The sequence below is a fragment of the Solanum pennellii genome, chromosome 10 (assembly GCF_001406875.1).
Source record: "Solanum pennellii chromosome 10, SPENNV200".
Classification (NCBI taxonomy): Eukaryota; Viridiplantae; Streptophyta; class Magnoliopsida; order Solanales; family Solanaceae; genus Solanum; species Solanum pennellii.
The window spans coordinates 66,901,522-66,911,075 of record NC_028646.1 but is presented as its reverse complement, the minus strand read 5'-3'; the positions used below and the strand labels follow the sequence as shown (position 1 = coordinate 66,911,075).

Genomic DNA, 9,554 nt, shown 5'->3' with positions numbered 1-9,554 from the left:
TAAGACTCCGCGTTATTTAAATTTTGTCTCATCCATCCCTTTCTGGCGGCCACTTATCCTCCTAGAGCGTCGTCGCCCTAGCGGCATTAGACCCACTCTGGCAAGCTGAAAGACCCAACTTTCCTGACTTTTTTCGTTTCCTAATTAATGACGATTCGAAACATTACATTATTCACTTGAATAACCTCATCTAAATATTTTTAAAATAACATTTTCTTACCTACTTTTCAAACAACTAAAAAAAAAAATCACTTATTTTTTACTATTTTTCTTCATACCAACCTAAGAATCCGGCTTCTAATAAGTTTCACTAATTTGTCAACTACTTTTATTTCTTAAAAAAGTAAATACTCCTAATTTTTTTTTTAAAAAAAAGTCTTTTTGGTCTCCCCAACTGCTTGGCCAAACAGGCTCTTAAATCCTACTTATTGTGCTTCCTCACAACCGGTTTTCTGTTTCCACACATCCACAATTTCTCTCCGTTTTTTTCTTTCTTCATCTATGGCCCAAAAAGAGAAGAAATCATCTCCGGGAATTCCTTGGAGGACACGAATTGCACTATCCTTCGTCTCTACCGTTACCGATTATTCTCGCCGTCAAAACGGCACCGTTAACCGCCGGCTACTCGGGATCTTTGGTCTCAAAACTTCTGCCAATCCAAATCCAGTTAACGGCGTTAAATCCTACGAGGTCACTGTAGATTCTTCTCGCGATCTCTGGTTTCGCCTCTTCATTCCAACTACCGATGAATCTCGGAATTTGAGTTCACTTCCGATCATCGTCTTCTTCCACGGTGGCGGATTTGTGTATCTCAGCCCGGATACGAAGGCGTACGACGCCGTTTGCCGTCGTTTCGCGAGGAAAACCCCGGCTGTTGTTGTCTCTGTTAATTATCGGCTTGCTCCGGAACACAAGTATCCTGCGCAGTATGACGATGGCTTTGATGTGCTCAAGTTCCTTGACAATGAGAAGAGCCGTGAGCTATTGCCGGAAAATGTCGATTTATCTCGCTGCTTCCTTGCCGGAGATAGTGCCGGCGGGAACCTCGCTCATCACGTGGCTAAGCGCGCATCTGAAATGACGTCCAACTTTGATGCACTGAAGGTATGGTCCCTCTTTTACTCCTATCATATTCCATGCCAATACATGTCACGTCACTGTACTGCCTAACTTTTCGGTCCTTTTTTTAAAAATTTTCTAATTTGCAATGAAGGCCATAGCTACATCAACTTAGCTTTATTTATTTTAGACATCTTCTTGTTATGTGATTTTGAGTTCTTTTTTCATAAACAATCTTCTCCTGATAAGGGTCTGCTTAACCGTGTTATGTAAAATGATGATATGAAATCTTAATATAAACTCAAATGATGATATGAAATCTTAATATAAACTCAAATGATGATATGAAATATTAATATAAACTATGAGATCGTAGAGGCTCATTTTGACCGTCCAATATGAAATTATAATATAAATAACTTGATAAAATTAAAATTTTGTTTAGATGTGTAATTTGAACTTTTAATATTATATAGTTGTAAAAATCATACCAAATAAGCAAAAAATTATAAAATCACATAATACAAGGTCACAAAGCTAATATTTATTAATTAAATTTTAATTCAACAAAAAATATAAGTTATAGTGTAGTAGTCTATAATATAATCCTTACATCTAATACAAACAACGCTTGCATTTCTCGATTATATAATTGAAAAATGAATCAATATTATTACTTTTCATCATTTGTTGGTCAATTTGATTGGTAAATAAATTTTGTAAAAAATAATAAAATTAATCTATAAAAATGTTAAAGTAGAAGTTGATTTAAAATAATAATAAATTTTATGAGGATGAAAATAATTATTATATAAGATATAAATAATTCTAAAAATAATAATGTGAATTATATATTTTATTTACAAATAAAATAAACAGTTAATAGATATATGATATAACTTATCTGATCAATTTAATATAAAATATAAATGATGGGATAAGTAGATACAATTTATATCACGACAACAGCCAAGTCATTTCAACAGTCATGTCATATTAAAAATATAAAATAAGGATAAAAATAGATAAAATGACCAATGAACAAACGACAGGTAAATTATTTATCCAAATATGTTCTTAAAAAAGGTTTCAATAAATAGAAAAAATCAACACTCCCATCCCTACACAATCATCTTCTCTATCATTTTCCTCCACTTTTATTGTTTTTTTCCGCCACAATCCATACCCATACAATCATTTTCTTCTTCGCTTACCAATTCCTCCTTTTTTTTTTCCTGGTCTTTTATGTCATCTCCATCCCAATTTTATCGTCTTCTTCGCTTACCAATTCTTCATTTCATTTGGTGTTTAGTAGTGCGAACCGTATGACGATAGTAGTTAGTGTTTTCAAGATAGTGTCTCTTTCTATTTAATTTTGTGATATTTATAGCTAAAGTAGGACTCAAAAGATCAGTGAGATTAGAACTTAGAAGTAGAAATTCTACACATTTTTCACAAAGTAGTTCGATTGACATTAACAGAATTCTACCTTTTGAAGTTAATATACTCGCTCCGTTTTCAAAAGAATGTCCGTATTTCCTTTTTAGTTTGTTTTAAAAAAGAATGACCCCTTTCATTTTATCGCAACACTTTAAATTTAACTTTCCACGTGACATTTTAAGACCACAAGGTTAAAAAACATTTTGATACATTTGACATAACTTTAATTTAGAACCACAACATTAAATTTTTTTTCTTAAATTCCGTTCCAAAATCAAATAAGGTCATCTTTTTTAAAAGGAAAGAGTAATAGATCATGATTTACGAGTCTCCATTTTTGTCAACTTTGATAAAAAAGAGAAATTGAAAAAAAGTGGCTCAGTTTTTATATTCGAAAGGCATAACATATAAATATGTTTTTTTGATTTGACTTTAAGTCATATTTATGTTCTCTAATTTTAGGTGTGTATTAAGTAGATATTTAAATTTATATAACATTGAATAAGTAGACACACGTCCTATGGCATCATACATGATAATTTTCATCTTACATGGTGGTGTCTTATGTCACATAGGACACACGTGTCTACTTGTTCAACTTTATATAAATGAAAATGTTTATTTGTGCACACCCAAAGTTGGAGCACACAACTGTGAAATATTTGTGCACATTTAAAGTTAGACGACACAACTATAAAATGTTGTCAAGTTAAAAGACACATTTATGTATTACTTCCTCCGTTTAAAAAAGAATGTCCCTATTTCTTTTTTAGTCTGTTTAAAAAAAAATGACCCCTTTCCTTTTTTGGCAACATTTTAACTTTAACTTTCCACGTAACATGTTTAAGACCACAAGATTAAAGGGTATTTTGGTACATTTGACATAACTTTAATTTAGAACTACAAAATTAAAAAGTTTTTTTTTTTTTTAAAACTCCATTTCAAATCAAATTATGTCATCCTTTTTTAAATGGAGGGAGTATGTCTTTTTGAAATAAAAAAAATAGACATGTACCTTTGAAAAAAAAATAATTTGTGAGGAAGCCAATCTCAATCATTAATTATACTAGAGTCTATTGCAGATTTTTCTTCCTTTTGACAATCAAGCCTTACCATCTTTTCACTTTTTCACGTCACAGTTGGTCGCGTGACTGATTCTAATTAGAGACTTCTCCCACGCCCACAAATTATATTGAATTTGTGGAGTCGAAAGTAAAGTAAGACAAATAAACTGATTGAATATTTATTTTGAATGTCACTAGTATGAAATAGTGGTACTTTTAAAAATGTATATACCATGTTTGCCCAAAATCTATGCATATTAAACTAATCAGACAATATCCCCTGATTCTGGATTTGCCTTACTGTATTATGTGCTCTAGGTAATTGGACTGGTGGCTATACAACCCTTTTTTGGAGGAGAGGAACGAACGGAGTCAGAATTAAAACTAGTAGACGTTGATCCGTTGATATCAGTGAGAAAAACAGATTGGATGTGGAATGCGTTCATTCCACCTGGTGAAGGAATGGATCGCGATCATGAGGTTATTAATGTTAGCGGTCCAAGGGCTGTTGACATATCAAAGCTGGACAAATTTCCAGCAACGATGGTAGTCGTGGGTGGTTTTGATCCCCTTAAAGATTGGCAAAGGAGGTACTATGAGTGGCTTAAGAGGTCTGGCAAAGATGTTCACCTCTCAGAGTATCCAACTATGGTGCATGCTTTCTACATTTTCCCTGAGGTTCCTGAAGCTACACAACTTATTCTTGAGGTTAAGGACTTTATCAATAAGCAATGCTCTAAGGTTGTGAAGAATTGATGTGCCATGATTCACTAACTAATATGTCATATCAAGTGTGTAGTATTTGTTAGGGTTCTCATGGAGATCTTAAACAAGTAAAATAGGCATGTATTCATGAGGATCCATGTTTATGTGTTGTTGTAATGTAATAAACAAATGGTTGTATTTCATTTCCCTAATTTGCACGTTTTACCCTTCAAATGAATTGATTATTTTAATTTTTGCTCTAGAACTAATGTCTAGTGGGGCATAAGGTTAAAATTGCCACATCTAATGAAAAAGGGAGGGATGGTTTCATCTCCGCTCATGAACTAGCTTTTGTAATTGAGCAAACCACAATATATCATTTTTTTATAAGGTACCAAAGCAAGTTTCATTTCAATACTTGTGTATCGATATTAAGCTTCTAAATTAAGTTGCTCACGCATCAGATGTCCAACATGGATCGTGAGGCAGGGACGGAGCCACAGTCAATCAAGGTTGTGCACGTGAACAACCTTATCGAAAAATTATATTATATATGTAGGTCAAATTTATTGAATATATATTATATAATTAAATTTGCATAACCATGACATGGTTGCAGTCTTTGACTCAGTGGTAAAAGGTGTACAATTCACTTAGAGGTCAAAGTATCAATTCTTGCTTATTACCTCATAATTCAAAGGGTTTTTTTGGTGGTCCTGTACTAATTATTCAGTATAAAGAAAAGATTAATTTAAAATTTAATAAGACTACAGTTTAAAGTTAAATGATTCCTAATTGTAGACAACATTCATTTTTGAGATATACTAAAAAAACAAAGTAGGTCTTTAGTATGTTTCATAAATTAAGATAAAATAAATATTTATTAATAACTAAATTTAATTGAAACTTTCGTATTGGGTATTTATTTTATTAAATATTAAATAGTATTTCAAATAAGTTTCTATCTAAAAATATATTAGAAGAAAAGATTATGTGTTATTATCCATATATTATTTTTAATTTCTTTCATCATTATTTTTTCTAGCATTGTTAATTTCTTTCAATGATTTATAGGCGAATCAAGAGAACAAATTGAGTTTAACACTTTTGATTATGATATTCACATATTCTTTACCAAAACACAATAAATTTAATATTCATTAAATTAAGAAGTAGCAAACTCAATGATAAAAATAATTTAGATTTACGTAAAAATCGATAAATTAGTGTTATGTTTTCTTGAACGTGTGATATGTGTTTAATAGAAATCTTGATTCGTATGTAATAAAATTATTATTTCAATCTATATAATTTATGGTGTGTTTTTACAACTACAAGCAATCCAAACTGAAGATAAAAAGATATATGAATTGTATTTGGTTAAAAACTAATTATGACGTTATTCATGATCGATTTAAAAGTCGCTATCTTAAGCAAGTTAGATATGGACTTACGCGCTAAATTTTTTTGTTAGTTGCTTCTTTATATTTTGCACACACTTTATAAAATGTCTGGCTCCGTCACTGTCGTGAGGTAAGGTGAACGTATCCGCATCAAAGTAAAAAGAGATGGGTGCATGGTCTCCTTATATGAATTTGGACATTGATCCTCCTCTCGTAAGCTAGTTCTTGAGGTTAAGTTATATAGATTCAAGATTCATTTTACATGTACCTGCAAAAGTTTTAAATATTATGGTATAAAAAATATAATCTTACGCCTAGCGAAAAAATAAAGTATGCACTACGAGGGATAAAAATTACAAACCAAACACAAAAAGGGTGGCCAAAATGCAAATGACCCAGCTATCCCTATCCTCAGGGGGCTCCTATGAAAAAAATTTATATGTTAAATAGTTTATTTTGTGAAAGTAAAGATCTTTTTTTTAATTTATTGGTCTTAAATAAATGATATGTGAAATATATTGAAATACCATTTAATTTTATGGTTAAACATGTCACGTACGAAAAATAAACTAAATAACTTCCAAAAAAACAAAAGAGACATTTTTAAAATTGAAATGAACTAAAAGATTGGTAAATCCATTTTTAGAAGTACTATTCTAATTGGATATTTGATTACATACACAAAATTATTTAAATATATAGTACTACATATCTTTAGAAGTTTAGCATATTCAGCTATAAGAATTAATAGATCAAAACGGTCAAATTTATATTTTAAAATTTTAAATATATCTCTATTTTAATATTAATCGAAAAAAAGTGAATCACATAAATTGGTACAAAGGGAATACAAAAGGGACTAATAGCCAAGAGAGTGTATGACATTAGTTGGAAATACTTATTGTTAGGATTAGTAATGAAAGGTTCACGAGTCCGAAGTCTAAAGGGTAAAAATAATTGTCAAAAATTTTAAAAGGGTATATGATTTCTTTTTTAACCAAAAGGGCAGAATCGTTGACCTATCAACGATTTTGTCAGAACTTTTTTTTCACTTTTACAACAAAATCGCTGCCCATGCAGCGTTTTCATATTTTTTTTTTAAAGGCAACGATTTTAGAGGGAAATTTCATTTTTATTCTTTTTGGAAAAAATTGCTGCCAAGACAGCGATTTCGGTGGAACTCTTTTTCTTCTTTTTGAAAATTTGGTGCCATGACAGCTAGGCAACTATTTTACTTAATTAATTTTTTTTTTAAAATATTGCTACCATTTTATTTCTTGTAATTGTATTAAGTGAAATCCTTATTAACAATTGTAATACAATTTTTTTTTTGACCAAAAAAAATTACCAATATTTAATACGATTTTTTTTAAAAAATAATTGGCAGAATTTTCTTTTTAAAAAAATCACTTTTAAAAAATAATTGGCAGAAAATAAAAAAAAAAACAAATCACTTTAAAAACATAATTGGCAGAAAATTAAAAAAAAAACAAATCACTTTACCAAAAAAAGTGCACAATTCGCTGTCAACACAGCGATTTTCCAAAAAGAAAAAAAAAATTTACCCACAAAAATTGCTACCTACACAGCGATTATAAAGAAAAAGTTTTTTTTTTTTATAAAAACGCTGCTGTTGCAGCTTAACTTTTTTTTTTTTTTAAAAAAAAATTCGCCAAAAAAGCTGCATTGGCAGCGATTTTCTTTTTAAAAAAAGAAAAAAAAATATGGACAAAATTGCTGCATCAGTAGCGATTTTACCCTTTTGGTTAGAAAAGAAATTGATATATTTATTTAGAATTTTTGATAATTTTTTTTACCCTTTAGACTTCTAACTCAATGGTTCACTTTGCATGATGCTAAAGATCGGGGGGTTGCACAATGCAAATATGGAGTATGTTAACCCTTATAAATTATGGCTCTCCCTAGATTGTAGCGGTAATGTTATGATCAAACGGTTATCATCATGTTAAAAGTTATTGTTGATAGGAAAAGCATAATTTATTTTCTTAATTAAGTCCATCAAATAAGCATTATGTTTATGTTCGATCATGACTCCGATCTAGGCCACTTAACCCCTTGTGAGCCTTGCTATAGACAGAATGTTAACATTACCCAATATGTAAGATGAAAGATTTTTCTTGATCTAACAATAGATTATAAAATCCACCCATCTCCAGTACTTGTCTATTTAAAGAAAGAAGTAGTTTAGTTTATCTTCTTATCCTGACATATCTTAATTCCTTACCCATTTGTGTATGTACTTTTGTGAAGATCACATTCATGTTCAGTAGGTGCAAGTTGCAACTACATATCTAGGTACTAATTTATTGCATTTTGTAATTATATGGGTTCATCATTAATAACAACTTGTTAACTGTCCACATGAATGGAACTTCAAAGACAACTCATGCATTTAATAATGTATATAATGATCATAAATATTTGCAATATTGTAATATAAAATGTCCTTACTATAAATAGATTTGATTTAAGTTGGATTGTGATCTTAAAATATAACATGATAAGAGTTTGATGTCTTAGTTTCCAATAAAGATTTTCTACAAATTAAATAAATCATCCACCTAACTCTTATGACTTAGTAATTTCTGTTTATCTCGTTTGTTTAATGCATAAATAATAAGTCGATTTGTTTAGAAGCCTCTTATTATAATTTGACTTCAGGTCATAGATTTCGTCGAATCGTCCCCTATTAAAAACTCATCCTTAATTCCTGGAATCACATCATCCTAAGAATGTTAAAAAAGGCTTTACCTGTCCATATGCAAGTTACAATATGAAACTATATGATGCCACAAACAAGGGGAATATTATAGTAAGTTAAATTATTTATTAATGAATACTGACAAGTAAATCTTTTCAATTTGCGAACGAAATATTGTAATATTGTGTAGATTTCAGGATTATGACGAGAGAATCAGTTTGAATTTATGTCTGGTAGATGTAATACAATGAACACAATCTTTTTTGTAAGAAGATTGATGAAAATTTGGTCATCACAAAAAGAAAACATCTACATATGGTGTTTATTGACTTAGCTAAGGTACGATCAAAGATCTTTTGGTAGATTATGAAATTTTATATCATGAATGAGGCTCAAGTATAATGTGACAGACAAAAATTATATGAGACTCATTTATATTTTACCGAATGGATCTATTTCAGAAAATTGACCAAACTCTTCGCTCTCTTCCTTTTAACATTTTTTCTCTCTTTTTTACTTTTTTTTTTACTTTTTTACTTTGGTTTCTTTTCTAACAATTGTTCCAAATTTCATACTTTAATAACTTTATTCATGAAAAAAATGAAATTCAAAAAATCTTGCCTGACTCATTCTATTTTTAACTTTTGATATTATTTTTTCATTTCGATATTAATTATTTATATTGTTAAAAATAGTTATAAAAAATTATTTGTTAATTTTCAAAGATATAATTAATTACAATTTTCTATTTTATTATAACAATTAAATATTTTTAAAAGTAGAAGTAAATTTATGAAGTTACCCAAAAAAAATTAAGATGTAAATTAGTAAAATATTATTCTATTCTTAAGAAATCTGTAAGAGCAAAAACTAAATTATTAATATGAAACAAAGAAGGTAGAAATTTAATATGTTCTTTTATTTTAGAGAAAATGATCAATAGCCCCCCCAATCTATATCTGAAATCCCAACTACACACTCCAACTTCACGGGTGTCCCATTACCCACCTAAATTATATTTTTATCTATTTTCTACCCACCTAAGTGCTGACCTCAACACATAAACCAAATAAGTCAAGCTGCGTGATTCCACGCGCTGGGACCCACAGCTAGAAACTCCCGTTTCTTCTTTTTCTCCCTTTTCTTGCTCCCCCCCCCCCC

At 30.0% G+C, this 9,554-nt stretch overlaps 1 protein-coding gene across 1 annotated transcript; it reads left to right on the top strand.

The window, feature by feature from the left end:
- Nucleotides 1–380: 380 nt before the first annotated feature.
- On the top strand, nt 381–4,519 carry LOC107002703 (probable carboxylesterase 18). Its single transcript, XM_015200847.2, has 2 exons — nt 381–1,104; nt 3,882–4,519. Exons 1-2 carry the CDS (start codon nt 502–504, stop codon nt 4,317–4,319), a joined length of 1,041 nt encoding a protein of 346 aa, XP_015056333.1. The 5' UTR covers nt 381–501; the 3' UTR covers nt 4,320–4,519.
- The last annotated feature ends 5,035 nt before the right edge of the window (nt 4,520–9,554 follow it).

Coding starts and splice junctions, on each gene's coding strand:
- LOC107002703 (XM_015200847.2), top strand. CDS start 502: ATGGCCCAAAAAGAGAAGAAATCATCTCCGGGAATTCCTTGGAGGACA. Junction 1,105..3,881: donor CCAACTTTGATGCACTGAAG/GTATGGTCCCTC, acceptor TATGTGCTCTAG/GTAATTGGACTGGTGGCTAT.